The 25,372-nt window shown below is 50.6% G+C and overlaps 14 protein-coding genes across 14 annotated transcripts; 8 read left to right on the top strand and 6 right to left on the bottom strand.

Annotated features, from left to right (window-relative positions):
- Positions 1-1,364: 1,364 nt before the first annotated feature.
- On the bottom strand, positions 1,365-1,583 carry SCP_1502840 (hypothetical protein; the record flags this gene model as incomplete). The annotated part of the gene is made up of 1 exon (XM_027764388.1): positions 1,365-1,583. The coding sequence occupies one exon, from the start codon at positions 1,581-1,583 to the stop codon at positions 1,365-1,367; it is 219 nt and encodes a 72-aa protein (XP_027620189.1).
- Positions 1,584-3,305: 1,722 nt separating this feature from the next.
- SCP_1502830 (Interferon-induced GTP-binding protein) lies at positions 3,306-6,132 on the top strand (the record flags this gene model as incomplete). Its single annotated transcript, XM_027764387.1, has 11 exons — positions 3,306-3,520; positions 3,575-3,697; positions 3,751-4,073; positions 4,124-4,243; positions 4,299-4,367; positions 4,426-4,714; positions 4,769-5,158; positions 5,217-5,408; positions 5,461-5,637; positions 5,694-5,830; positions 5,882-6,132. The coding sequence occupies 11 exons, from the start codon at positions 3,306-3,308 to the stop codon at positions 6,130-6,132; spliced, it is 2,286 nt and encodes a 761-aa protein (XP_027620188.1).
- A 394-nt stretch (positions 6,133-6,526) lies between these two features.
- Positions 6,527-7,472, top strand: SCP_1502820 (predicted protein; the record flags this gene model as incomplete). Its single annotated transcript, XM_027764386.1, has 3 exons — positions 6,527-6,679; positions 6,736-7,131; positions 7,179-7,472. The coding sequence occupies 3 exons, from the start codon at positions 6,527-6,529 to the stop codon at positions 7,470-7,472; spliced, it is 843 nt and encodes a 280-aa protein (XP_027620187.1).
- Positions 7,473-7,704: 232 nt separating this feature from the next.
- SCP_1502810 (hypothetical protein) lies at positions 7,705-8,942 on the bottom strand (the record flags this gene model as incomplete). Its single annotated transcript, XM_027764385.1, has 5 exons — positions 7,705-7,938; positions 7,998-8,329; positions 8,388-8,463; positions 8,519-8,793; positions 8,849-8,942. The coding sequence occupies 5 exons, from the start codon at positions 8,940-8,942 to the stop codon at positions 7,705-7,707; spliced, it is 1,011 nt and encodes a 336-aa protein (XP_027620186.1).
- Positions 8,943-10,049: 1,107 nt separating this feature from the next.
- SCP_1502800 (proline iminopeptidase) lies at positions 10,050-11,395 on the bottom strand (the record flags this gene model as incomplete). The annotated part of the gene is made up of 6 exons (XM_027764384.1): positions 10,050-10,272; positions 10,325-10,987; positions 11,041-11,077; positions 11,159-11,177; positions 11,237-11,270; positions 11,334-11,395. 6 exons carry the CDS (start codon positions 11,393-11,395, stop codon positions 10,050-10,052), a joined length of 1,038 nt encoding a protein of 345 aa, XP_027620185.1.
- A 504-nt stretch (positions 11,396-11,899) lies between these two features.
- SCP_1502790 (predicted protein) lies at positions 11,900-13,288 on the top strand (the record flags this gene model as incomplete). Its single annotated transcript, XM_027764383.1, has 6 exons — positions 11,900-11,990; positions 12,044-12,085; positions 12,153-12,362; positions 12,415-12,752; positions 12,816-13,182; positions 13,242-13,288. The coding sequence occupies 6 exons, from the start codon at positions 11,900-11,902 to the stop codon at positions 13,286-13,288; spliced, it is 1,095 nt and encodes a 364-aa protein (XP_027620184.1).
- A 1,327-nt stretch (positions 13,289-14,615) lies between these two features.
- On the top strand, positions 14,616-15,277 carry SCP_1502780 (hypothetical protein; the record flags this gene model as incomplete). The annotated part of the gene is made up of 2 exons (XM_027764382.1): positions 14,616-14,736; positions 14,796-15,277. 2 exons carry the CDS (start codon positions 14,616-14,618, stop codon positions 15,275-15,277), a joined length of 603 nt encoding a protein of 200 aa, XP_027620183.1.
- A 322-nt stretch (positions 15,278-15,599) lies between these two features.
- SCP_1502770 (hypothetical protein) lies at positions 15,600-15,887 on the bottom strand (the record flags this gene model as incomplete). Its single annotated transcript, XM_027764381.1, has 1 exon — positions 15,600-15,887. One exon carries the CDS (start codon positions 15,885-15,887, stop codon positions 15,600-15,602), a length of 288 nt encoding a protein of 95 aa, XP_027620182.1.
- A 2,017-nt stretch (positions 15,888-17,904) lies between these two features.
- Positions 17,905-18,112, top strand: SCP_1502760 (hypothetical protein; the record flags this gene model as incomplete). The annotated part of the gene is made up of 2 exons (XM_027764380.1): positions 17,905-17,977; positions 18,033-18,112. The coding sequence occupies 2 exons, from the start codon at positions 17,905-17,907 to the stop codon at positions 18,110-18,112; spliced, it is 153 nt and encodes a 50-aa protein (XP_027620181.1).
- Positions 18,113-18,771: 659 nt separating this feature from the next.
- Positions 18,772-19,200, top strand: SCP_1502750 (hypothetical protein; the record flags this gene model as incomplete). The annotated part of the gene is made up of 1 exon (XM_027764379.1): positions 18,772-19,200. One exon carries the CDS (start codon positions 18,772-18,774, stop codon positions 19,198-19,200), a length of 429 nt encoding a protein of 142 aa, XP_027620180.1.
- A 98-nt stretch (positions 19,201-19,298) lies between these two features.
- Positions 19,299-19,776, bottom strand: SCP_1502740 (hypothetical protein; the record flags this gene model as incomplete). The annotated part of the gene is made up of 2 exons (XM_027764378.1): positions 19,299-19,304; positions 19,363-19,776. 2 exons carry the CDS (start codon positions 19,774-19,776, stop codon positions 19,299-19,301), a joined length of 420 nt encoding a protein of 139 aa, XP_027620179.1.
- A 527-nt stretch (positions 19,777-20,303) lies between these two features.
- Positions 20,304-21,317, top strand: SCP_1502730 (proline iminopeptidase; the record flags this gene model as incomplete). Its single annotated transcript, XM_027764377.1, has 2 exons — positions 20,304-21,040; positions 21,095-21,317. The coding sequence occupies 2 exons, from the start codon at positions 20,304-20,306 to the stop codon at positions 21,315-21,317; spliced, it is 960 nt and encodes a 319-aa protein (XP_027620178.1).
- A 510-nt stretch (positions 21,318-21,827) lies between these two features.
- Positions 21,828-22,255, bottom strand: SCP_1502720 (hypothetical protein; the record flags this gene model as incomplete). The annotated part of the gene is made up of 2 exons (XM_027764376.1): positions 21,828-22,088; positions 22,163-22,255. 2 exons carry the CDS (start codon positions 22,253-22,255, stop codon positions 21,828-21,830), a joined length of 354 nt encoding a protein of 117 aa, XP_027620177.1.
- A 1,139-nt stretch (positions 22,256-23,394) lies between these two features.
- SCP_1502710 (hypothetical protein) lies at positions 23,395-24,681 on the top strand (the record flags this gene model as incomplete). Its single annotated transcript, XM_027764375.1, has 5 exons — positions 23,395-23,572; positions 23,630-23,907; positions 23,959-24,034; positions 24,085-24,413; positions 24,469-24,681. 5 exons carry the CDS (start codon positions 23,395-23,397, stop codon positions 24,679-24,681), a joined length of 1,074 nt encoding a protein of 357 aa, XP_027620176.1.
- Between the last annotated feature and the right edge of the window lie 691 nt (positions 24,682-25,372).

Raw genomic sequence — 25,372 nt, 5'->3', positions numbered from 1 at the left:
CTCACTCTCATTGGCCGGGTACTGAGCAATTACTGTAGATTGCCCTTTCGATACTCTCGACCATCTAAATTTAGTGCCTTTGCTCACGATCAGCTTTGGCTTCTTTCCGGTGATATACCCATTATACCGGTTGATTTTATTCTGTACTCCGTTAAGTACAGTACTGCATACAGCTTCACACTGTTTTTGGCCCGTAGAAATATATATTGTTGGGCCTTACATTTGTGTTTATAGGCCCCAGTCTCCGCATCCCGCTCTGCCTTGCCTGCCAGATCTAATCATCGGCTATGGCCTCGGCTTTTCTCCGGTGATACAGAGTCTGCTTCCTGAGCTTGGGGCTCGAAAACGTCTTCTGGCTATGGCTCGGGGGTCCACGCATTGCAAGTGCATCTCTCACCACTAACGCACATTGCGTCACAGCTTCCGTGCATCTTTGCACGTGCCATATTCCTCGAGGCTCACCATGCTGATGTGCGCAGTATGCATGCGCATCATCTTATCTTATCTCGCTTATCTGCTTTAGGCGCTCTGCGTTCCCAAGGCGCTTTGCATCCTCATCTAATCTTATCTCAATGACACATCTCGCGCCTCGGGTTTTCGAGTTTGGCCTCTCATCTCTGGCTCTGAGTCTTTGACTCGGGACTGTGGTCTCTCTATGGACTCTCAGTCTCTGGTCTTGCACTCTAGGCTCTGAGCTCCAGGTCTTAGCACTCGCATTTACCGCAGTTCTGCCTCTTAGGACAGCAAGAGCGCATCTCATTCTCGCACGCTCCTATTTAGGCGCGCTTGGCCTCCCAACGCTTCTCTGCGCGGCTCTTTTGACCGCGTCTGCCGAATCATTATCCGGCGAAGTCTTTAGGCACAAAACAATATTATTTTTCCTCAGTAGTCCTAAATCATACATAGGACTGCTGAGATCTCCTATTACTTGTTGTGCAATGCAGTATATCAGCCTTTTGGTGAATAGGGGTCAAGGACTCAGCTATATATTCAGAGAAGAGCCTATGTCCGAGGATTGCAATCGTCTCGGGGCTCATAACCTGTTAGAAAATGCGGGGGCTCGTAGCCCTTTTGGGAAGCGAGGAATTTAATCTGAGAGAATCGGACCGGACGCGAGGTAAAGGATCGGGACGAAGATGTGGCTGCGGAGCTCTCATTGCTCCAAATATAGATATCCTTTTATATAATAACCACATTATGTAATTAATCTCCGCTGTGGCGCATCCCTCGGATGCCCTCGGATTGCCTCTTTTCCATTTCCAACAAACTTTATACATCAGATTTTTCTCTTGATTTCCCATAAGTACTGTTAATGAATACCAGCTTAATCATTATAAGCACTTGTCTCTCAGTATCACCATATTTTACAACTTGAGGAACTCAGCGACGAGCTTCATGAACTTTTCTCTCTCCTCCCAAAAAGGTGTGTGGCTGGAGTTCTCGAAGGTGACCCACTTGACCTTGGAGATCTTCTGGAAGAAGGGCGCGACGACGAAGTCTTGCGCCATGTCCCCGCGCCCATTGATGAGGAACGTGGGCACGCGGACAAGGTGCAGGCGGTCAATGACCGTCCAATCTTTCATGATCTTGCAATCGCGCTAAACTTCTACTGCACGGAAAATTGATCTGCGATGACTTACGGAGAGCTGCTAACAGATGTATCAGCGTCGTCCGCAAGATTCTGATTCAAAGAGTAAACCAGCTCAGCCGGCACTGGCTTCACTGTGCATCCATGAATGGCGTGACGGTGGAACTGCGCTTGCGCGGCGAGGTATTTCACCCTATCCTACTTCTGCATCGCCAGCCCCTCCTGCACCTCCTTGGACATGTTCTGCGAGAGCTTCGCACACGGCTCCTTCCACAAGCTGAGCGCTGCGAGCGAGTCCGCGAGAATCAAGCGGCCAGCCCTGCATGTTGCATGCGCACCTCGAACTCCGAGGCGAGGATCCCACCCCACGAGTGCCCGAGGATGTCGTAGGAGTTCTGGATCGAGACGACGCGAACGTCCAGAAGGAGGGCGGCTTCTCGGGGAGGTGAGTGGAGCGCGCGTTCCCAATGAAACTTGCACCACGAGTAATTCAATAACACTCACCAGGCCATGGGAACTCCTGAGGCTATATTCCACAGCAGGCTTCAAGCAAGTCCAGACAGGAATCAGGTTCAAGTACGTGGCAAGGCAGTCAAGACAGACCTTCAGAAATAAGACAGTTCCATGCTGGTGAGCCGTTCAGCGAGTCCTGTCATCCTTACAGCCTATTTCACCCCAATGCTTGTCATGATCAGTATCCAATATTCAATATTCATGTTCCGCACAGCACAAAGTTTCATAACTCTATTATTACGAAGTCACATCCGAGACACTCGGACAGTCAGAGAGGGCGCCGGCAACTGCCTGCCGACGGTGTCCGCTTTGGCAACCGTACTGTTCGAGTGCTTTCGGCACGCTTTCGGCGTCAGTTTGCCATGTCCTCGTTACGCACCCGATAATAGTTTTCCTACTCAATCCTTTCGACGTCGTGGTACAACGCAGACTGGGGCCATCAGAATCCTGATCAAAATCAGTATTGATAAGCTCAAGCAGCCCTTGCCAGCTGGAGGTTCTACCGAATCAGGAATAAGTGCATCCTTTCTCTCTCAACGGCGTGGTAGGTCTATTGCTAGATTTTGTAACCAGGTATCAGGTAACAGACCTCATGCTTACAGGGACTTCGCAGGGGTGATGTTGCCGCCGATTGGATTGCGAAAACGCGCCGCTTGTCATTTTGACAAATGCAATCAAGGCATGTCGACTTCCATTACAACCTGTTCTTCTGCCGCCTGCGCGTAAACGCAGGCACGATTGTTGCGTGCGGCTCCAATTCCCAGTGACATGCTAGTAGGCCTTACAGGACACGTACGGCATCAGTGTACTGAAGTCTCTGGACCCTTCGAACACCGACCTAGTCTCCCGCTGGTCTTCACCCTCTTATGCTCTAAGACTTCTTAAGCTTCGACGGGCGTTAATTGAAGGTGTGAGTCTTGGAGATGTATGGTAACCCAAAACAGCGCAGCGCCCATCCCCTCGTGTCTCGGTGATAACGTCAGTTGCCATGTAAGCTCCGTTCTCGGATGCACATCCACATGTGCCCATAGTTCTGGTCTACAGCATCTGCTATATAAGTGCCATCAGCGTCGAGAGATGTGCGAATCCTCTCTTCGATAGGCGCTACCCAGCCAGACAGATCCACCGTAACTCACCCCGCGTCGTTGCCAATCCGCAATTCTCGGTCACCTGGAATTCGACCGTGCCCCACCGTTCATGCACCATGTATAAGAAGTCCCGTCTGCGAAGACTTGGCACCACCTCTCCACTCTCGCCCTCCCAACATTTTCACTCCGACGATATGCGAAAAGCCCCTCCCCACACTTCGGTTACTAGCGGCCGCGATGGTGGCTCAGCTGGTGTCGGATTGTCCGACAAGCAGTATTCGGCAGGGAGACGCAAGATGCTTGACCTGATCAACCGCTTGCATAAGACCGGGTTAGTGCATCGTCCGGACCGCATTCAGTTGCGAACTCATTGATATGCGTGCAGGGTACAAAAGGAAATCGACTTACCTGTGATAGCTGTCATAGGCTCTCAGAGTGCGGGGAAGTCCTCGCTTATAGAATCCATCTCCGGCATCACTCTACCCAGAGCGAGTGGGACGTGTACAAGGTACTTATTCTCGCATGATTGTTTGTTGCACTTCCTCACCAAGGACCTCGCAGATGCCCGACAGAATGCACGCTGTCATTTTCCGCAGAACCTTGGAGATGTGTTGTCTCCCTGCGCTTCACCACGAATGAGAATGGCGAGACCATTCCCGTTCGCAATGACCCCTTCGGTCCCCCGATCTTTGACAAGCCCGACGTTGAAGAGCGGCTCCGACGAGCACAGCGCGCGATCCTGAATCCGAGCATTCATGCTCGTGACTTTCTCGAGGGTGTGGACGAGGATCCCGTCACCCGGGAACGCACTTTCTCGACCAACTGTGTGTCTCTAAGTATCAGCGGCCCTGATGTCGCAGATCTGTCGTTCTGTGATCTGCCAGGTGTGTGCCTTTTTTGACTGTAAATATACTCAGTTGACAACGTCGTTTAGGTCTTATCGCCACCGAAGGAACTGGTGCCATGAAGGGCGACATACAACTCGTGAAGAGTCTAGTCGCGTCCTACATCGAAAAGCCAAGCTGTATAATTTTGCTCACTGTCGCCTGCGAGAGTAAGCAGTGATTACATCTTCTTCTGACATGTTCTCATGGCCCTCACTCGCTCAGCGGATTTTGAAAATCAAGGCGCGCACCAATTGGCTAGAGAGTACGATCCGGATGGGAAGCGCACGATTGGTGAGGATCCCTGGTCGTTCCGTACTAGCATACATTGGACTGACGCTCCGACCAATAGGTGTTCTAACCAAACCCGACCGGATACCCTTGGGAGAAGAGGAACGATGGCTCCGATTCATCAAGAACGAGTCTGAGCCTCTAGAAAACGGTTGGTTCGGTGTGAAACAACCAGATTCACGTGCTCTAGCGGCTGGCATTACCTGGAGCGAAGCACGCGAACTAGAGCGAGAGTTCTTCTCGTCGACGTCGCCGTGGGCTGGTGTGGACCTGCAGATCCAGCATCACTTCGGGACGGCAAACCTGACGGATCGTTGCAGCTCGATCCTGTCCGGTCTCATTGCAAAACGGTCTGTTCTCCATACTTAATATTAGTTGTGCCTTTCTGAATCCGTCTTCATCAGACTCCCGGAGATACAGAGCGAGCTGCAAGACATGCTGCAGAAGACGGAGAATAATCTTCGCCAACTGCCGAAACCCCCCTCGAGCGACGCTCTGGGCGAGGTCTTCAACCTGCTCACGCAGTTCTCGGGAAGTCTTGCTGAGTATCTCGAGGGAACCCCTGAACCGGACGGTCTTTTGCAATCCATCAGGCCCATAAAGGAGGTGTTCCGCCAGGATATTCTCGCAACCGCGCCGGACTTCCGTCCTTACGGGAGGTTACCGTTACCGAACGAGCCGCAGGATAATCGCCGTTTCATTGCTCCGGAATTCTTGTCTCACGAGACCGTGTTCGTACCCAGCGACGACGCAAATGCCGTCTACATCGACGATGTTATGGAGCGAGCAAACCAGTACGTCTACTCTTCTTCTAGCGTGAGGCAGAAATCTGAAAGATTTGTGCCTATGAAGGTCTATCACGCGCCAGCTTCCTGGCTATTTCCCCTTCGTTGTGGTGGAACAGTACATCCAAGATGTCATTGGGACTTGGGAAGGGCCCACGAGAACTCTCTTCGATGCCGTCCAGCACATACTCATCCAGAAGATCAAGCAATTCATCGAAATTCACTTCGAACAATATCCTCTCCTACAACAACGCGTGGCGTAAGCAACATTCGTGTCTTAGGTGCTCAACCTTGCTAACAACTGCTTTCAGAGCTATCGTCACGTCATACATTCTAGAATGTTCAGATCAGACGAAGAGTCACCTGGACTGGTTGCTTGCGCTGGAGAAGCGCCCTCGCACGCTGAACGAGCATTACTACAGGGACTACAGAGACAAGTTCCTAGCGCACTACAAGGGTGCCGCCCGCAATATGGCAACACGTCCTTGGTGGAGAAGCTCGCGCAGTATAATCCATCCGGACAAGACGCCTCGCTGAATGACAGTGTCTCTCAAATTGTGCAGGGCTTTGCTGGGCTCGGGATCTACGGCATCAACCCGGTTGATTTACCCAAGGTTCTACCCACTGATCCCTTCGAGCCTGCTATCGACGTCATGGCAAGCGTCCGCGCATACTTCCAAGGTGAACCCCTTCGTCCTTGCGTATTGGGAGCTCTGTACTGATGCCCCGCAGTGGCGTACAAGCGCTTCACAGACAACATCCCGAACGCCATCGACCACGACCTGATCCTTGGCCTCAAGCGCGACCATGCGTTGGAAAAGGCATTGCGGAAGGGGCTCGGGATCGGGGGCACTGATGCCGACGTCCAATGTGGCGAGTACATCCGGGAGCCTCCTAATGTCCTGTTGAAGAGAGAAGAACTGCAGAAAAAGCGAGAACGATTAGTGTCGGCGAGGAAGGAGCTGATGGATCTCTGGCTTTGAGCTGCGAACGTCGTTACTCCGTATATGTCTGATGCGTTATCTCTGAACGTGCGATGCTTGTCTTTGTCCCATACAGTGCCACACCGTTTACATCTTGAGACCGTTGATCAGAGGGGAAGTTGACCGATACACTCTGTACGATGATACGTCTTCAATTATTCGGCCTGCAGAAATAAGTAAGCAGTTTGATAGCAGCACAGACTCCTTAAGCAATATATAGCGACTGAACTTCACAGTTTTACTTCTCAACGCCTCATCGACATCTGCAACAAGTGTGCGGCCGTCTTCCTATCTGCCCTTCAAATTCAGCGCCACAAACGCGACCGTGACGTCGTCACGCGTATTGATCACGTGCTGGGAGTGAATAATCAAGTACGCGGGCGTTACAATCATAATGCTGAAGTGTTATGTCATGTCGAGCAACCAGAGTGGCGACGTCTCGCAGTCACAGAGGCATCCCAATGAAGATGCTTCACCAGGGTATCGAAGTATTTTCGCGGTAGACGGCTCAAATAGTTCAGTTCCTCGTTGGCTTCCACTCTCATTAGTGCGTTCTGCCGTCTTCTGGCAGTGAATGTATCTTGACAGTCGCAAAACTCTTAGCTGGCATTGACCACGGCGGCGCTGGCTGTGCCTGCCGTTATGCTTTGGTGCCAGCGAGGTGTCGCGCTTTCCAGGACACTGACAGACCCACCTCCACCACCACCGCGGCGGACAGTATCAGCAGGCACTATCCTTTCTCGCAGGACAGCATCAGGAGGTGCTCCTCCACCACGTCGAACGGTCGCTCTACCTCCCATAGTGCCCCAGCGAGCCTTTCCATCGTCATCGCAATCGTCTACCATGCAGGCCGGCGGACCGACTTTGATTCCGGATGCAGAGGATAATTTCAATGGCGCGCTATACACCATGAAAGCGTTTGGCATCGCTACGCTACTCGTTACCGTCGGAGCCGGGACGGCGGTTTGGGGCATAAAGACCGCACTGGGCGTACGCGACGTGAGTGTGCTCAGCCTGAAGTTTTCGTGTATTCTCATCCTGTGCAGACCCAGGAATTCGCGGATCGCGTGCGGATGTTCATCGTGAAACGCATGCCTGTGTTATCTTACCGGATATACCGACCGCTAGGCCTCGAGGACGAGGAGCTTGACGCAAAGTCGGTATCTACCTTGTCTCAACCACATCCTGATGATGTGCTTCAGTGGTCTTGGCCGGACGCAGAGAAACGGCTGAAGGCTGCGTTTGAGAGAGATGGTTTTATGGGTTGGGCGGAAGCCGCAGTGACAGAGCTGGAAGCCGAAGGACAGGTAGAGCGTGTCCGCAGGGGCCATATATCCTGATTACTTGTCCATGAGTTTCGAGTCTTTTTAGGGAGGTCCACGCAGCCCACGCGATACAAGTCTCTCTCCTCAGGCGTAGCACTTGAAAGTAGTGCAGCGGCCTGCCAGCTGCAATATTCACCCAGATAAAGTTACGATTCAAACAACGCTGACTGTGCAGGTTACACCGGGTCACAAACGCTATGTGTACACAAGATTGGGTACCAGACGGTATCATACTAGTTATCCTAAGCTATGCCAAACGGTTAACCGTCATATCCGAGGCCTTAGTACGGAGATTGGGATACGATCCACCCTTGAACGTCATCATCGACAGGTCATTTGTGAGATCAGTCCCGCCAGCGGTCGTCGACCGTCCCGTCTCGTCGCGGAATCTGAGTGCGGAGAGGTTTGCCTCTGTGACTGTCTCGTTCGACCATGCACGCCCAAGACTAACACGGAGGATCACCAGCTCCGGTGCGATACACTGTATGACTACGTGAGTGACCTTTACACCACCGGAACCAGAGCAACGAATTGGCGCACTGCAATTTGGGAAGCCAGAGGAATGAACAAATTCTCTGCCGTATTCCCTAAGCCGTAGAGGATAATGAAGACCAAAGAGACGAGACCGTAGGGAAGTGCAGATTCCAGCAGCATCGTGGCAATGCCAGTGTAAGTCTTTCCGTATTTCTTTCCGAGGGGCGTATTGATAATCTTCCGACGCATCCAGAAAAGACGCGTGATTAGGAGAATGGTAAGTAGGATGTTGAGAGACATTGACATCGACCAGTAAGCAATGGAGAAGTTAAGCGTTGCGCTGGCCCAGAGGCTTGAAGCGGGCTGAGCAGCCTGAACGGTAGTGAGTATGGATAGAACTGGATGATAGAAAGTGGTTAATCAAGCGGGCCAATGGAGAAGGACATTGTGCCTCACTGGTCGATGCCAACCACATCAACGTTGGAATCACTACGATATACCACCTCCTCCAGATAACGTGGACGCGGTAAAGCTTGATTCCACGGTAAATAATCGAAATGGAAAGTTTGCTAGGTAAATTTCCTCACCAAGGACCCGTCGGCTAAGAAGGTAGAGACGAGAGTAGCTGAGTTACCGAGGGTGTTTATGGGGAGTGCTTGCTGCTGCATTAAAAATGCAAGCGGGCCGCCGGGATAGTTACGATCGTCAATCCATGCGAGCTCGCTGAAATGCATGTTGATACAGATGTTGATGCTGGCCAAAACGAACAACATCGTGACGAAAGCCAGCCATTTCCAATTGTTCTTCTTTTTTTCGAGAATTAGATAGTATACGCATGCGAAGTAGACGACGATGTGTACGCCTACGGTGAAAGCAGGATCATGAGCGGATGCGACGAGCGAAGAGCATTCACCGACCGTAGGCGACACAGCCAATGAAGACAGCAGCAAGGTTAGTCTGCTCAAACCAGAGATCGGGGGCTGGTTCATCGGTAGCATACGGATTGGTCATCGTGGTGGAACGCAAGGAATATCCGCAGCCTACAGACCAATCTGTAACCGCGACAGGAGATCGAAAGCCTTATACCACAAGATGAGGAACTCAGCGTGAGTACCACCAAGCTTCTTTCCCGTCCCCTCACGATGAGCCACCTGAGCGACAGATACATCATTCGCCGCCGAAAAGATAGTTAGGTTCTGACTGCTTGCGCCCTGAAGCTGAATTAGAACTCCTACGCCTCTGTGCGCTTGGACCGCATGTTTTAGTGAATGATGACTTCGACTTCTGATGTGTCCAGATGACCGAATGGCGTAAGCTACTTCCAGCCGTCTAGCGGTAGGGACAGTTCATAATTCTGAATGATTATTGATCCCCGTCCTACTCCGCAAAACAGTGAAGACAGGCAGCGCTTTGACAGGACTTACAACATTTAGAGGCTGCACGCCATGACGACTCAGCGCCCCGCCGATCTAGGGAATAAATGTCAAAGGCTCAATTGTCCGCGTGATATTGGGACTACATACGATTTTATTGACTTGATGTATTACGCATACTGGGCAGGAGTCCAGAGATTCCAATTCCCATGCCTGAACATCTTTTGTAACATCTTCAAGCTGCCATCGCTTGGGCGCCGTGTATTGCGCAGAAGGCCCGGATAACAGAGCGCCAAACGCAACGGCGATTAAGATCGAGCAACTACTTGATTAAGATTGAGCAACTACTTGTAAACGGGAAGTTCAACCCAGTCGGAATCAATAACTGAGGTCGCCGCGCCATTAAGGATGGCAGCTGAGATCGAGGCGTTGTCACGATCACTGTCTTGCGCGCTAAACCACTGACCAGGCCCTCCAATTGGAATGCTGAAGCTTGAAGCTTGAAGCCCCGCTTGCTCTACGAATATGTTTCATTTTACATCTTGCTGGCACATAATATATTTTTACTTTACAAACGCCGTAGAATGCTGACGTACAAAGTGCTATGCCTGCAGAATAGTATCAAGACACGGCGAAGAATGGACCAGAAATCAGAGACCCGGAGCACGATATTTACTGTGCTGCAGGGGTTCAGCTACTGTACAATATCAGAAATTCCAATACCAAGCCATCTCCTCCGGGATGTCTACAGGTCGAGAAACTCGCCAACGAGTCGCATGAATTTCTCCCTCTCCTCCCAGAAAGGGGTGTGGCTCGAGTGCTCGAAGGTTACCCATTTGACCTTCGGTATGTTCTTGAAGAAAGGTGCGACAACGAAGTCCTGCGCGATGTCCTTTCGCCCGTTCACCACAAACGTGGGCACGCGCACAAGATGCAGGCGATCGACAATCGACCAATCTTTGAGGATGCTAGATTCGATTAGAGTCAACAGAGCTACAGAACAGAGAAGGAAAGCCTTACGGTGCAGTGGCGACAGTGGGATCCCCATTTTCTCCGAAGACCTGGTCAAAAGAATACGCAAGTTCCTTCGGGAAAGGCTTCGCCGTGCAACCATGAACTGCGTGAAACTGCGCCAAAGCAGCTCGGAACTTCGTCGGGTCTTTCATCCCACCAGCCATACCCTCCTGGACGTCCTTCGGCATGTCTTGCAACAGCTGCATATTCGACTGGTTCCACAAGCTGGACGCTGCAAGGGAGTCTGCGATGATGATGTGTCGCAAGCCAGGAGGCTGCCTGCGCACTTCAAATTCGGAACCAAGCACTCCGCCCCATGAGTGGCCCAAGAGATCGAACGAGTCCTGGATCGAGAAGTGAGAGAGGAGGTTCACGAGCTCGTCAATGAAGAGATCGATATTCCAAAACACAGGGGGCTTGTCCTTGATATGCGTGGAACGCGCGTTCCCAATCTGATCGTAGAAAACTACGGGGATAGACTTGTTGGCGAGGTCGGAAAGCGGAAGGAGGTAGTCGTGCGAGAGACCTGGGCCACCGTGGAGGACGACAAGCGGTGTATGCGTTCGATTGGCAAGATCTCCGAAGACCTTGTAATAGGTCTGGTAGGTCTCGCCCTGGTAGGCGAAGGGTATAGTGCCCTCTGAGACTGCTGCAGTAGTGGATGCCATTCTAACACAGTGTGAATGCAACAAATCGCACGCAGGAGTTGAGATTCCTCCCACCTTTCTGAGTGAGGGCGACGTGTGGCTGGAATTGAACCTGAAGGTGCAGACAGATGAATACTGCGAAAAGCTGGGAGGGAGAGCAAGTTCCTGGCCGCTATATGGAGAACACAGTAACCGGAAGACAGCGGCTGACACTGGGTGAATAATTGTAAAATATACTAGCGGTGGTGCAATTCCTTCACGCTCGAGATACTTCCATGATCTCTGCGGGCTGGAATGGGGCAGGCCTGTGACGAAAACGCCTCATCGCCCTGCGAAGCACCGATGCAACTGTTTGCAACGTGACTCACTTCTCATACAGCTTCTTCCCACGAATCGTTGACTTGCAGAAATGATCATCGAAGATGCTCATCTGCAACACCGGTAACTCGACAGAGATGGGAATGGGGGATGCGTATTGGTGGGACAAAACTGGGGTTCGTTAGAAGTCGCGAAGACACAAAGATGCGAAGATGCGGCACGTCTGGAACCAGTCCGTCGTTACAGTCCTGCCCTCAGAACTCACTCCGGTCATATGGCGAGTACCTACCTATCAAAGTGGACGACGGCGCCGGAAAAGCTGCTTCGCGGGAGCTATCGAGTGGCGGTTATCGATCGTTCGTGGCGTTCCTGATTGGGCGCCCGATATACTAATCAGAGCTTAACCATTTAGCTAAATATTCTGAAGAGAGACGCTCCGAAATCTTGGGAGAAGCTTCGTCGACTAACGCTTCCTGTGCTCATGATCTCGGGCTTGAAGTATATGGTGCGATTGAGTGAATATTACGGAGTGACGGTGCGTCACTACATGCACGCCTAAGATTGAGTGCAGTCATCATTGAATATTATTGAACGTTGAATTGGAGGGGCGATTGCAATGGAAGCAGAAGCAAATGCTGGTGCTGTTGGCTGTATGGATCCGAAGCTGTGGGGTCCTTATGGATCCGAAGTCGTGGGGCCCCGCCGTGGTGCGGCGGAGTACTGATACTGAACAGGTTCGGATGAATACCGTTGCACACAGACGTGTCAAGCCTTTGGACAGCAGGGCTACTATTATTCGCTCGTGAGTACTTGAGTCTCGATTGAGGTTAGCATCCAACAATTCGTGACTTGATACATCGAGATTTTAGTAACCGTGTTGACATTGCGCCGAGTGCGTCTGGTAGATAGCATAGGACATCACCTGCCCTCGACGATTGAGCTCTTCGTTTGTTGCTGCGTCACCGTCATGCGTCGTACACCAGAGTATCTTCCTCTGTCTTCGTCTGCCGTCGATTTAGATTGCCAGAGCGAACTCCCCGAGGATGGAACAAAGACTTGGTTGCGGGCACGCATCCCAGGTGAGTGTCCACATCCAAACCCATTTGTACACTTCATGTCGTGGTCAAACAGACACTACGAACAGCCTTGTCTTCTGGTCCTGCGTTTCCGTAATCTGCTCGTCCATTCTCTCCTTCACCCTGTTCACGTACGGCACGGTCATCGCAGCGCCCCAGCATCTATCGTCCTCTAGGGGACAGGCATTGCGCCGACCGAACCCATACGTGAATCTCGACAAGGTGCTGCAGAATGTGACATACACCTTCCCTCCAATCGTCAATTTTCCACCTCTCGTGTTACAGATCAGTACCTCTGATCGTCATCGCACTATGCGCGAGGATAGTAGACAATGGCATTCACGACTTGGTACGGTGTACCCGCATGACCGTCATATTACTGTCTCTCATGAGGTGCGCGCCCGCGATGCAGCTGTCGTTCCAGGATGTCGGAAATATGATGAACTATTTTTCTAGACGTCCACGATCCTGCAATTTCGAAACCTCGACTATGCCATGGAACGTTGTGTACTCACTCTCACACTTCCGCTCAAAACGGATGTGCTTGATCCTGCCATTTCCATCCACGATCCAAGTATTTTGGATGTGTGGGTGTTGAACGCTTCCTTGGAGCTTTCGCCACATATCACAGGCACATGGAAACATGCACCGGCGCGCCGATCGCTACTTGCTACGTTCGCAGTCTCTCTGGATAATCTAAGCTTATCTGGGGAGTTTCATTGCCCATCGGAGGAGTTCACAACGCTGGAGCTCGCTTGTTCTTCCACCGTCTCAGCATGCCGCGTCGACTTTTGGCAAAACCTGAGGTTGGTTCCCATCGGAGGTGAGCGCTTGAGTATCGAGTATCCTTGGCGAACAGGCAAAATGCTCAATTTTCCGCAGGAATCTACATCACGCAATCGCAGTCCGTATTCGGTGGCTCGGGGTAACCAAGGAAGCCGTCGACTCCGAGCTTAGACAATCGATCGTTTTATCAGTAGAATTGGAAGAATGTTCGGCTAGATCCGCGTTAAGTGATTGCATAAAAATCTGTCGGAAAAAAATAAGGTGCCGGATCTTGCCTGACAACTCCTTATTTGAGACTTATAACTGTCTTGTGGGGGACAACAATGGTGCTAAAATTACTCAAAATGCCCTAGGGAGGTCAAATCACGCGTCGCAACTGCCTTATCAGGCATGAAAGGTTTTTCCGACACAGTTCACAGGTTGAATTGCACAGGTACTCACGCGTACCTCCTGATCTGGTATTCACATTTATGAGCGTGCCCCGTCAACGCGGGATCCACAAAATCAGTAGGTTTGCAAACAACGATGGACAGCGCGCCTAGATACCGAATTTCAATTTCAGTATCCGGCGCGCAGTTGGCATCATACGTCTCGTCACTGCATCAATCATATCCTGGCCACAACGGACGCCATAATGAGCGCCACGACGTCGTCGGTGATATCAGTCGATTACACGCGTTCAAGCATTGGTGAGAGGTGCACTATGAATCGGTGCTCAGCATTTGAATAATTTATTCTGTCGGACTACTCCGTAGTAGATAGACATCAGGGCCCCTCCCATCGGATATATATCGAGAAGTTCCTTGGCAAGAAGCTACCTACCTATAGCGGGTAGTGGCCAGGAACTTTCTCCTTGTTGTACGGGAATGTAGGCTCTGGCGTGCTGGACCGCCGAGTGACGCCCATGGCACCGAAGAGTAGGTGTATGGGCGTACGGCGGCGATGGCGACTGACAACATTTGAACTGCCTTCATAGAGTCTGGTCTGTCCGGAAGTTCCTTTGCAATACCGAAGCTTCTTGGGGAATCGGTTATCAGCGGGCCTCCTGAGAATCACCCTCAGACGACAGCAATTCTACAGTAGCACTCACGTTTTCGCTCTCCTTTAGTGCTATCAGCGAGTCGAGGATCCTGTCGACGCGGTGACTGACTGCGTCCGTCAACCGGGCGGAAGAGTAGAAACCTTTCAAGCCTGGGTTTCGATTTCTCTTTCGGGTTTCTCAACTGAATGCATGCCAAGGATCAACTTTCCTGATATCGAATCTTCCACACCATTCATTTCTATCGTCAACTCCATGGATCGCGCGGATGTCCTCGCGTGTACTGCGCACTGACGCAGAAGGTCATGAGTGTATCAACCGGCCTCCGAACTATGTTTCTACTGGCCGCAGTTGATGTCGACAAAATTATCTCCCCTAGATAGATCTCCTCATCCCAATTCCCTTGAACATTTGCCAAAATATTGACCGCCATGCGCCAGCGCGTCCAACTCCCCTTTGCACTCATTGTTTGTGGAGTTTGCGCACTCACTGTATCCCTGCTTGTGCACATCACCAGCGCGATACAGTACTTACACTCACAGTCCTCACTTGGTCAGTATCTGTCTCCGCGATGTGGACACATGATGTCTGACTATGTACTTCGATTACAGGACAGACCCGTGTGGCCGAGTTTTCTATCCCCATACGCTATGCTGCACTCTCCACGGTTAAATCGCCTCGCTTGGGCCTTTACGCTTCGGATGCGGAGTGGCGCTCTTTACTCCCGTCTGGTGAAGGCTTCCTGTACCTCCCGAGCGATGGCGAGCATTACCTCGTCTCACACTACCATCAATTGCACTGTCTGCGGTCTCTGCGGATGTACTTCCTTAAGCATGACAATCTCTCCGAGGCCGACTGGGGCCACGTCGATCATTGTCTCATATATTTGCACCAGATGCTCCTGTGCAATGTCGACCTCACCCTCGAGCCAGCTAATCATAAACAGTTGACACCTGACGGGAGGCTCACGAATGCGGTAACAGGGATAGATGTCACGCATCGCTGCAAAGATTGGGCGCAGGTCAGAGGTTTCATGGAGAGTAACTACGAGCAATGGGGCGATACTTACAAGACAGAAGGGACGTCACCGTAGAGTAACTGAAGCCGAGATAGAGTGTAATTGCAAGCTTGCTGTGTATTATTTATCGTAAAGTTTTTCAGGTCGAACACTGCGGGTTTCTTGTTTGCATTCTCTCATTCGCGAACACTGGTTGCTGCTGCTCAGTGCTCTCCGAGAAATTCATACTGCGGACGAAAATCTCAATCTACATATTTCCGGCGAGGGGTACATCAGAAGTACCGTGTTATCTACATAACTTCTACATACTCACTGGAGACAGTCAGGGTCGCGATTAATACGCAGACATGGGCGATGGGACAAGAAACTCACAACGAGACCGAGCACGACATACAGCTCAATGTTCTACGCGGGGCAGACCTGCAAATATGTCCGGGCGCGGTAGGTCCTCGATGGCGACGGCACCGGTGCGGGTATACTGAAACCCGTCGATGGTAGCCGCAAGATTGATCGCAGCGAAAAGCATCGTCAACGCGCAGAGGATGTACAATAGCACTATCATCCTATGGGATAAATTTGCGGCAGGAATACCGGGCGGGGCGAGCTCCTCGGATGAATGAACCAGCTGTTTCATTTCGTCGTCATCGTCGGAGGTGCTCGGGAGAGCACTGTAAAGTGATTTCATGGCTGAGAAAACTCTACGCATATCAAGGGGAATTTGAATGAGCCTAGTTTCCATGTCGTTGGTAAGCATTTCTACTCTACAACACAGCAAGGGACATACCTTGTCTGCGAGCTTGCGATGCAGATGTAGAGCCTTGGTGCTCGATAATCCTTTTAACAGCGTCTTATCTTCAAATGCTCGAACACAAGTCTCGGGGAACTAGCACTTAAGCAAGAACGTACCAGTGAATGGAGGTGATAACTTTCGATCTGGTAGAATCACCACATCACCGGAAAAATCCACGAATCATTATCATATATGGTAGTAACGTTACATACGCATTTTCAGTCGCCGCCGTATGCTCTACGTGTTATCAAATGGAACAACAGAGAACTCCGGAGGAAGACCGCTTCGAGTTAGAGTAGTATACAGCGTTACCAGACGTAGAAGACCGGCCAACTCGGTCAGAACCACAGCTCGCACCCTAGTAGATTTAGATGCTCGAGTTACTTACTGTAATTTCAATGATCAGTATAGCTGCCCCCGAATACCTACACTGGCAGATATGATGACTCTGAGCGGCGTGGAAGCTAGTTTAGGAGATATTTTCACAACTCACAGTTCACGAGTCCATGCAAAGCCGTACATAATACTTACGTAAATTCCAGCTCTCGCGGACTCTCACGGGTGCTCCGTCGCAATTCTAAACGAACTTTCTCCAATATATACTGCTCTTCATACAATTCGAACCACTGGTCACGACGTACAGCCAAGGAAAATACAGTACTGAGTGTGTTGACGCGTAACAAGGAAAGAGAGCAGTTATAATCAGTTATGAATTTGTGAGAGGTGATATCGCACTTAAAATATATATCCTTGCTTTTGCACAACAGCTGAACCAGAGCTTGAATGAGACAATATAACTTAAGCTAGTCGAGGCTCATGATTTGCTCTCCCCGGATGTATTTCTCCCACAAATTCAGCATACAAAGAGTCCCACTCAATATAATCTAATCACAGTGCAGGATGCGCGAGACACAAATCGGGTACATCCGGTCACAGTAGTTGAACAAATATGTGACGATTTTGCCCCCCCACTCGGCACCTGTTTATAACCTCCCTCCACTTGGGTCCCTCCATTTAGCTACTTCATAGATATCCTTCATCGTACATCCACAGCATTTTTGAGTGCGAACGAGGGTGAATGGCCTAATATTGGATGAGTCTCTTATCTTGTGCACGTCACGCTGAAGTCACTCTCCGGCTCACGCTGTGATGGAATTTGGCGGGGCTCCAGCCTTTTGAGGTGTGTTACTATGTGTGACACGAGCGTGACGACCGAGTAGGCCAGGCATAATTGTGGTTTCCCCTGATAACACTGTATCATAATCGAGATCTCCGATCATCTTCATCCACAGAGGACCCGAGAGGGGCCGGCAGCGAAGCCGCGGCGCCCAAAATTCCCTTTTTGGTGGCTGACGATGAGGTAAAACGCGGACATGGACCGAAAAAATAGGTAGTGATGCCTCTTTTTTGCGGACATTTCTGGTCACAAATGGCACATTTCTAACGGACAATTTTTGGTCCTCCGGATCAGGCATCTTGGGGGTTCCTACCCGCAGTGAATCGGCTATACTCAATCAAAATCAGATAAGGTATTGCTTCCTCCGTTAGTAATGTAAGAAGGGTCCACATCTTCTGTGATAATGCGTGGCATCTGTTGGAACGGTATACACACGAATAACTGTCGGCTGAAGGCTGGAAGCCCTAGAGGTGGACCACTAGAATTCCACCTCCATCTGATACGTTCATCTAGAAGGTACGTTGATATGATATTGATTCTTTACAGTGAGACATCATGATTTGTTACTTGTTCAGGTCGTGAGTATCGCACTCAAAAGAGGACTGAACATGTGGTTGAGGTCCGGTACCTCTGGCTTCGTGCAATTTACATAAAGTTCAGCTCAGTCTTGGATGTTCTTCCTGGAGTTGTCACCACTGCCTGCGTACTTGTCCTCTTATCCTCGCTCAACCCAACATGCTTGCATTCCGCAGCCTGATGTTTTTCATTGCCTTCATTGCCCTAGCCAAGGCCTCTCCGGTATCGCAAGGTGAGAATTGTTCCGCAAAATAGTGGATTGGCAAAAATCGCTAACATCATCACAGTTGACGATGTTGACTGCGACGCCGAGGATATTGCGAAGCGCGGGGAAATTGTTGGCCCTGGTCTAGCACTGTGTTTTTGAGGTGAAATGGTTGACCTACATTCACAGCATCCTGATGCTGACCCACTTCGTTTGCTGTAGCACCATGTCTAGGCCTCGCCAGTACTAGATGATAGGTCATGCATTTGAGGGAGTTAGTTCCGGAGTCAGTAGCGCACCCGTGTATCTCCGCCATTAAGTGATGTTCCCTCGTGACTTCTTGTCAATAAACAACCTGTTAAGAGTGTTTCTACAAACATGCAATGATATAAGCGCTATTCTGTAATTCCATAAGTACCCAGACTCAGATAAGGAGGGCTATCCCGTCGTTCGCATAATATCCACGAGCACAAACTTCTCGTGCACAGTTTGGTGAGATCACAACATTGTATTCTCGCCCCTTGTTCACCGACGACTGATATCCAGACACATTCATGCAGAGAACAGCATGAATTTATCATTAGCAATGTTCCGGCTCTCCGCCGCGGTTCTCATGCTCATCGCGACTATTGCTTTCGCGATTTTCATGAGCGGTCATCATCTTCAGCTACGGACGCAGGAAAGAGGCTCAGAACACTTATACAGTAAGCAAGGCATTTTTTGGCTTCCTCGGCCATGGTTGACCCCTCTAAACTGGCTAAGCTTTCCTAGGGAATGACTATCCCCAAGCGTGGCCCCTCCCTGCATTGATACCGGTTCACATGTCTCACGAGGATAGCGTGCACTACGACTTCGAAACACCAATAGGTGACGCCGAATGGAACGCCACCTTGCCTAGCGGAGGAGTGCTCCTGCACCTCGGCCCCAAGCTCCGTCCCTTCTCGCTCTCCATGTTTCACCAGATGCGCTGCCTCAACATCATTCGCGGGGGCCTTGCTGCCCTTTATGCAGACGGGACTCCGGGTGCACGACTGCGACAGCCAAATCTCACGAGGCACTGCATGAATTATCTGCGACAAATGGTGCTTTGTCGAGCGGATCTGCGGTTAGAGTCGGTGAGAGCGCCGAGGGGATATAAGTTGGCAACATCTGAGGTGACACACGCGTGTCAGGATTGGAATGCGGTGTACTCTGCGGCGGAAGAGAACTATGCTCAATATCTGATCACGCTGGAGGAAGTAGACGAGTAGACGCTAGTGTTTACTGCATTGACTACAGCGGAGGGAGAAGCTGGAGACAGAACGATATTGTAGACAATCAATATGGCGTAAGGCGCACTATGGCCTTCTCACTCCTGTTCAAAAAAGTAAGGTAAGCAATGCTGCAGTACAACACAAGGGACAGTATCTCACAGCACTGTTCTCCCAATTGTAATAATTCTCGTCCATCATTTGGAAGACTATACTCCAATCCCTGCATGTATGTGTCGCGCCGAGTCTCTCAACTTCAAAATCCTTTTCCTCGAAATTCCCAGGCTCCAGGGTCAAGTCAGGAGCGCACAGAATCCCTTGCCGAAGGTAATTCAAACAATGCTTAATGTGCGCTGGAGTCGCAAAGCGTGCTTTGCCGAATGCAAGGTTGAGCACGCGAAGACAATGTAACTCGTGAAACATTGTGACCACAAACATGCGGTCTTCGGGCCCAAGGCGTACGTAGCCAGATCCGGGAGACATCGACGAGAACCACTCGATGTCAGAGGGAACACCGAGCAACGGGTAATGCATGCTTTCCTCCACCGTCATTGATACTAGTGGAAGGTCAGACATGTTCAGCGGGAGTGTCTCCGGGAAATCGTGCCCGTAGTAAGCTGTTGCATTCAAAATTGTCATCCGATGCGTACTTCAGAAACACACACTTACAGTATGTTTTGGCCTGCCGTGCAGAACGACCATGGCTAACATAGTGCGCGATGTGTATGAGGTTCAAGCCGCTGATCAGAACGAGGAGGGACGCTACTGCTCGTCGAGAGAACATACTCGGTGGTGACATCCACGATGCAATGCTTAGCTAGCACGCCGTCGTCGGCTACAAGAGAATATCGTCAGTCGCGCCGCCTAATTCAGCCGTTCATCAACTTGATGAACAGCCGAATGAAGGTTGTGACTGTGGGTCCAACAAACCTTACTGAGTCTTGAACTTTATTCTGTCATTGTTTGTTTGCCCACAGAAGGATGCGCAAAGATGCGAAGCATCCGAACAGTGTCAGTGCACGGGGACTTCAAGAGAAAGTCTGCAAAAGGCATACGCATGCTATAAAGGTCTACCATTATCTTGCCACATTAACAGCGCTACAATGATCCAGAAGAATCGTTACTGCACCAAGTTGCTCGCCCTCTTCTCCTCCTTCGCTTGCCTCGGGGGAGCAGTCAACGACATACCTATTACCGAAGGCACCATCCCCTTCACGTACCAGGGAGAGACGTATCAGACGTACTACAAGGTCGTCGGTGACCTTGCCACAGTAGACGGCTCCAACACTCCACTCGTCGTTCTTCACGGTGGACCGGGCCTATCCCACGATTACCTCCTCCCCATCTCCGACCTCGCCATCAAGGCATCCATCCCTATCGTTTTCTATGACCAGATCGGAAACGCGAGATCGACGCACCTGAGAGATAAACCGTCCTCGTTCTGGACCATCGACTTATTCGTCGACGAGCTTGCGAACCTCATCTCCTCTCTCTCTGTTCAAAACTCGTTCGCACTCCTGGGACATTCTTGGGGTGGTGTTCTCGGCGCCGAGTTCGAGGTTCGCAGACAGCCAGAGGGACTCAGGTACCTCATTCTATCGGACTCGCTCGCTGCGTCGGATCTGTGGAGCCAGTCCACTGCGATGCTGGCGCGGTCCTTCCCGAAGGCCGTGCAGGAGGGTCTGGCGGCGGGCATGACAAACATGGAAGAATTTCGCCCGGCATTGGCGCAGTTCAATGCAGTTCATGGTTGTACTGTCAAACCAGTTCCCAAGGAGATGACCTACTCCTTCAATCAGATATTCGGACCGAATGGCGATCCCACTGTCGCTCGCGCCGAGTGAGTGTAATTCTAAGATTGCATGGCTTGAGCTGAACGAGTCCATTTGCACAGTATATTGCAGAACTGGACAATTATCGACCGCTTAGATCTCGTGCGCACATCCACGCTCGTGATCAACGGTAGGAACGATATCGCACAGGATTTCGTCGTTGCGCCGTTCTATCAGAACATCGCGGAGGTGAAGTGGATTACCTTTGAGCAGTCGAGTCATACACCATTTTGGGAGGAGCGAGACCGTTACATGCAGGTTGTTAGCAGCTTTTTGCGTCCGTAGACGTAATATTGTGTGGCCACACCTCATAGCAAACATCCAAATATGACGTGAAGAGATACATTGCTGGTTTCAGGACCCCGACAAACTGTGCAAACAAACTGCGTCAGTGAATTGTGCACAGAGATATTAATTGCAAGAAAACACCCAGAGAAGGGATGAAAACTCTCTACGCTGGAGAGTTGGTCCTATAGACCCTACAAGACACGTTACATGTCGATGTTATCAGACATGGAGCATATGGCAGCTTGATAGAAGACAGATGCCACGTACAAGTTGGATTCTTCAACCCGGGCACAAGTAGCGCGCCTACTAGATTGGAACGACATTATAGAAAATGTAGCTCCGCCAGTCTACGGATTGATACCGGGGAGCACACAGGTACACCCGCTGCTTGCCTGTTGGACACGTGTTCCAACAGAAGTCTGTTCCAAGGCGAGAAGGATGTCTTCAGAGTTCGTCTCTATACAGCGTCTACTCACCAGAACCCAGAATTCCGGTAGAAAAATCAGTTCAACTAACCAGGTGATGTACATTAGACCGGGGATACTGGAACAAGACGGGGTCATCGGGTAACGCGCATCTAACTACTCTTGGCACTTCATAAGACTTACAGAAGCTCGAGCACTCCCCGCCTCGCACATCGTCACGACCCAAAGCATGCACAAGCATCACATCCTCCCCAACAGCGTGATTCGAGCAGTGATAATTGCGCTCGTTGTCTCGCTGGTCCTTAACACCATCGGCACGTTCGTGCAAAGTGAGTTTCGCTCCCTAGTGCCGCGTACAGTGTAGTTAATCGTCGCGCATTCAGGCGGCAAATCGAGTACACACATCCACGCACTCACCAGATTGCCCATCAGGGTCCGCCCTGTAGCACTGGAAGTTGTCGACTCCGATCGATATGGCATGGATGACGACAACGACTGGGCATCCGTCATCCCGTTCGGACACGGATTCGTCCGCCTGGGGGAAACCGACGCTTATTACGCGGTTTCGATGTACCACCAGATTCACTGTCTCAACAGCTTTCGCAAGATGTTTAATGGACATCGCAACGAAAGCCGTGCGACACACGACGCTGGACACGCCCTGCATTGTCTCACATACCTGCGGCAGATGGTACTGTGCAGTGCTGATGAGACGCTGGAGCCCGCTTTCGCTGCCCTCAACGTTGACGGAAGAAAGACGCAGGCGGCTTACGGTTCAGGGGTAATTCACCAGTGTCGGGATTGGGTCCAGGTGCGAGAATACGTCGAGCGTAACTACGAGGAGTGGAAGGATGATGATCATTACGCGGTTACAGAGGCTAGTGCAGTGGCAGAATAGACGGTACCTTGCTTACTATCATAGTCACAACTTACAAAGTCATGATTCAGAACATCATGAATAGCCACACTTTCTTGATTCTCGCTGAACTACTATGCGTGCGCGCAAGTACTGGCATCATCATGATGGTGTTGCGAAATATCTGATCAACTTTCCGGTAAGGCTGGTGAAGTTGTTGTCGTCTATTTGTGCACTGAGCCAGTCGGCGGTGGGACATTAATATTGTTCTTCTCCTGCCTCATGCTACCCACAGGCTTGCTTTCAGTGGATTCTTCGGAACCCAATAAATGCATCCCGATGCTCATACGCCGAATGTCCATCTCATCATTTACCCAGGTCACTGTCTTGTCAAGGATTTGGGGTTATGATAGCTTTCATCATCCGTTATAATGGAAGCCTCTACGTTACGACACCCGCGAATGTGTACTACTTATGCATCTGCGAAGCCGTATCCGTCGTGGCACACTGTACGTGTCTTCTAAGAATATCAGATCGTCCGATGGTACGGGATGGAGTACATCCATACAATGCAGATGTGGGTGTGGTTTCTGAATATCCGAAAACGTGATGTTCTCACCCCAGTTCCGCCTGGATGCGATGGTCGCATCTCTGTCAATTGTCAGAAGGGGTCTTACATAATGATTATCCATGCAACATCCTCTTCGATGAGATGGAGGCTTTGATACCGGATTTACTGTGAATTCCGTATTCCCAATGCGGTTTCAATATGAGCGGCCCTGTATGTCCAAAGATGTTTGTCAAACCGCGCAGAGACGAGCTATATCATGCTGAAACTAACGAGTCTCTGCAACCCCATGCGCCTCGGGCCCTCGGAATGTCTACCTCGTACGCCACAGATGAGTCTCCGTCGCAGCTTTGGTATGAGCAATCTATCAATGCTGCCGTCTACATCGGCGCAATGGCATGGGGTATGTCGTACTGTTATGCTGCCCTCCCATGGTTATTGATTATATTTGACTGCGCAGGGGTACATACGTCGGTCTTCTATACGGCCGTCAGATGTATCCTCCAGAATCAGAACCAGAAGAGGCGTTTTATATGGCTTCCCTTTGTTTGTGCACAGTTCACCATGTCGACGGTGAACATTATTTGCAGCATCAATTTCAATGAACATGCGTGGATTGACGAGCGCAACTATCCCGGTGGCCCACTTGCCTTCATCGTCGAACGGCAGTCTCTACCGGTCAATACTGCTTCCATTGCAGCCTCGGTCGTCACAATCTTCCTTGCTCAAGGATTCTTGGTGAGCACGATTATCTCCATTATCGTTCTATTCCTTATCACAATATCCTAGATTTTTCGAGTGCACGAGCTATGGAAGAAGGCTTACATCACACTTTGCTTGATCCTTGTCTTACTTGCATCGACAGGTATGGTTCTCAAATTCTATACACAGTGCTACGGTCGACGCGTTCCGCAGTCATGTCTGTCCTCCACTGCATACAGGCGTCTCGTACATCTTCTGGCCTATGGGATCAATCTACCCTCAGCCTATCGGTACCCTTCGCATCGCTAGCCATGTCTCTGAACATCCTCCTCAGTATCTCCCTTACGTGGCGGCTCCTGGACCTCCGCCGTCAGCTTCCCTCTGTGATCACCGATCACTTGAAGGAAACCTACACCGGCTTTGAAGCTCTACTGGTAGAATCCGCACTGCCATACGGTATTGTCTCTTGCATATTTGTAGTACTATATGGGCTGCAGAACGCCGGTGCAAATCTCTGCGTTCCGTTACTCGTGCAATTGGAGGCAAGTCATGCAGCTCGTTCATTTCTTCCTGCGCTCATGGTTGGCGACGGTGCAGGGTATCGTTCCAGGATTGGTTATTCTGCGCATTGTCCGCGGATACGCTTGGTCAATGGACATTGTTCGTCGGGTTGGTCCGGCAAATATTACTTTCCGGGGTTCTCTCGGTCGCCCTGTAGATTTTTCTGGGACGGACGAAGTGTCATTGGCGATGCTTAACCTCCCGTCGGGACACTCGTCGGATGCGAAGGTGCCCTCTGATCTGGTCTAAACGACTGCCGGTGTTTCGAAATTACGCACCTGTATTATAATGGTATGGTTGTACTTTCATAATGCGGCAATTATCTGTGGCTATGGTGCTTTAGTGCTATTGAGAATGTGAATTCGTGATTTAGTCCCCATTCTACGACAGGTATCAGCAAAGGAGTGCTAGTACCGACGCGGACGCGCGGTTGACGTGAGTTTATTGCTCTGCTTGAATACGTTGTCATACTCAATATTAACTCAATATATGTACGTAGCTCTACGGCACTTCACGCCTTTGATCAAGAGGATCCTGCGTCCCACCTTCGTTCAACGTCGAGTCGACTCTCTCAATGAAAGTTCTGAAATAGACCATATGAATGCAGTGGAAATAACAATTTCGAACTCTTCAGAAGATGATACTCACAGTTTCATGGACGCCGGCCAGGACACATCAGACTAACAGCTATTTTATTCTGAACGGTTCCAAAATTCTAGTCTCCCAAGGCAGACTACAAAATCATCCCTCTTAGTGGGGAAGGGGACGGGATGATACCAAAACCCCAAATCATTGTCCATGGTAAGTTCTAAAATATGTATGCTCGGTTTGTCGTTCTCATCGTGACGTTTGTCTGCTGCTAGCACTGACCCACGGCTTTGACTGTCTTTCTGCTTCGGCGCCAGCGAGGTATTGCGCTTGATAGGACACTGGCAAACGA

Source organism: Sparassis crispa (assembly GCF_003851025.1).
Source record: "Sparassis crispa DNA, contig_000014F, whole genome shotgun sequence".
NCBI lineage: Eukaryota > Fungi > Basidiomycota > Agaricomycetes > Polyporales > Sparassidaceae > Sparassis > Sparassis crispa.
This window is presented reverse-complemented; position numbering and strand designations above follow the sequence as displayed.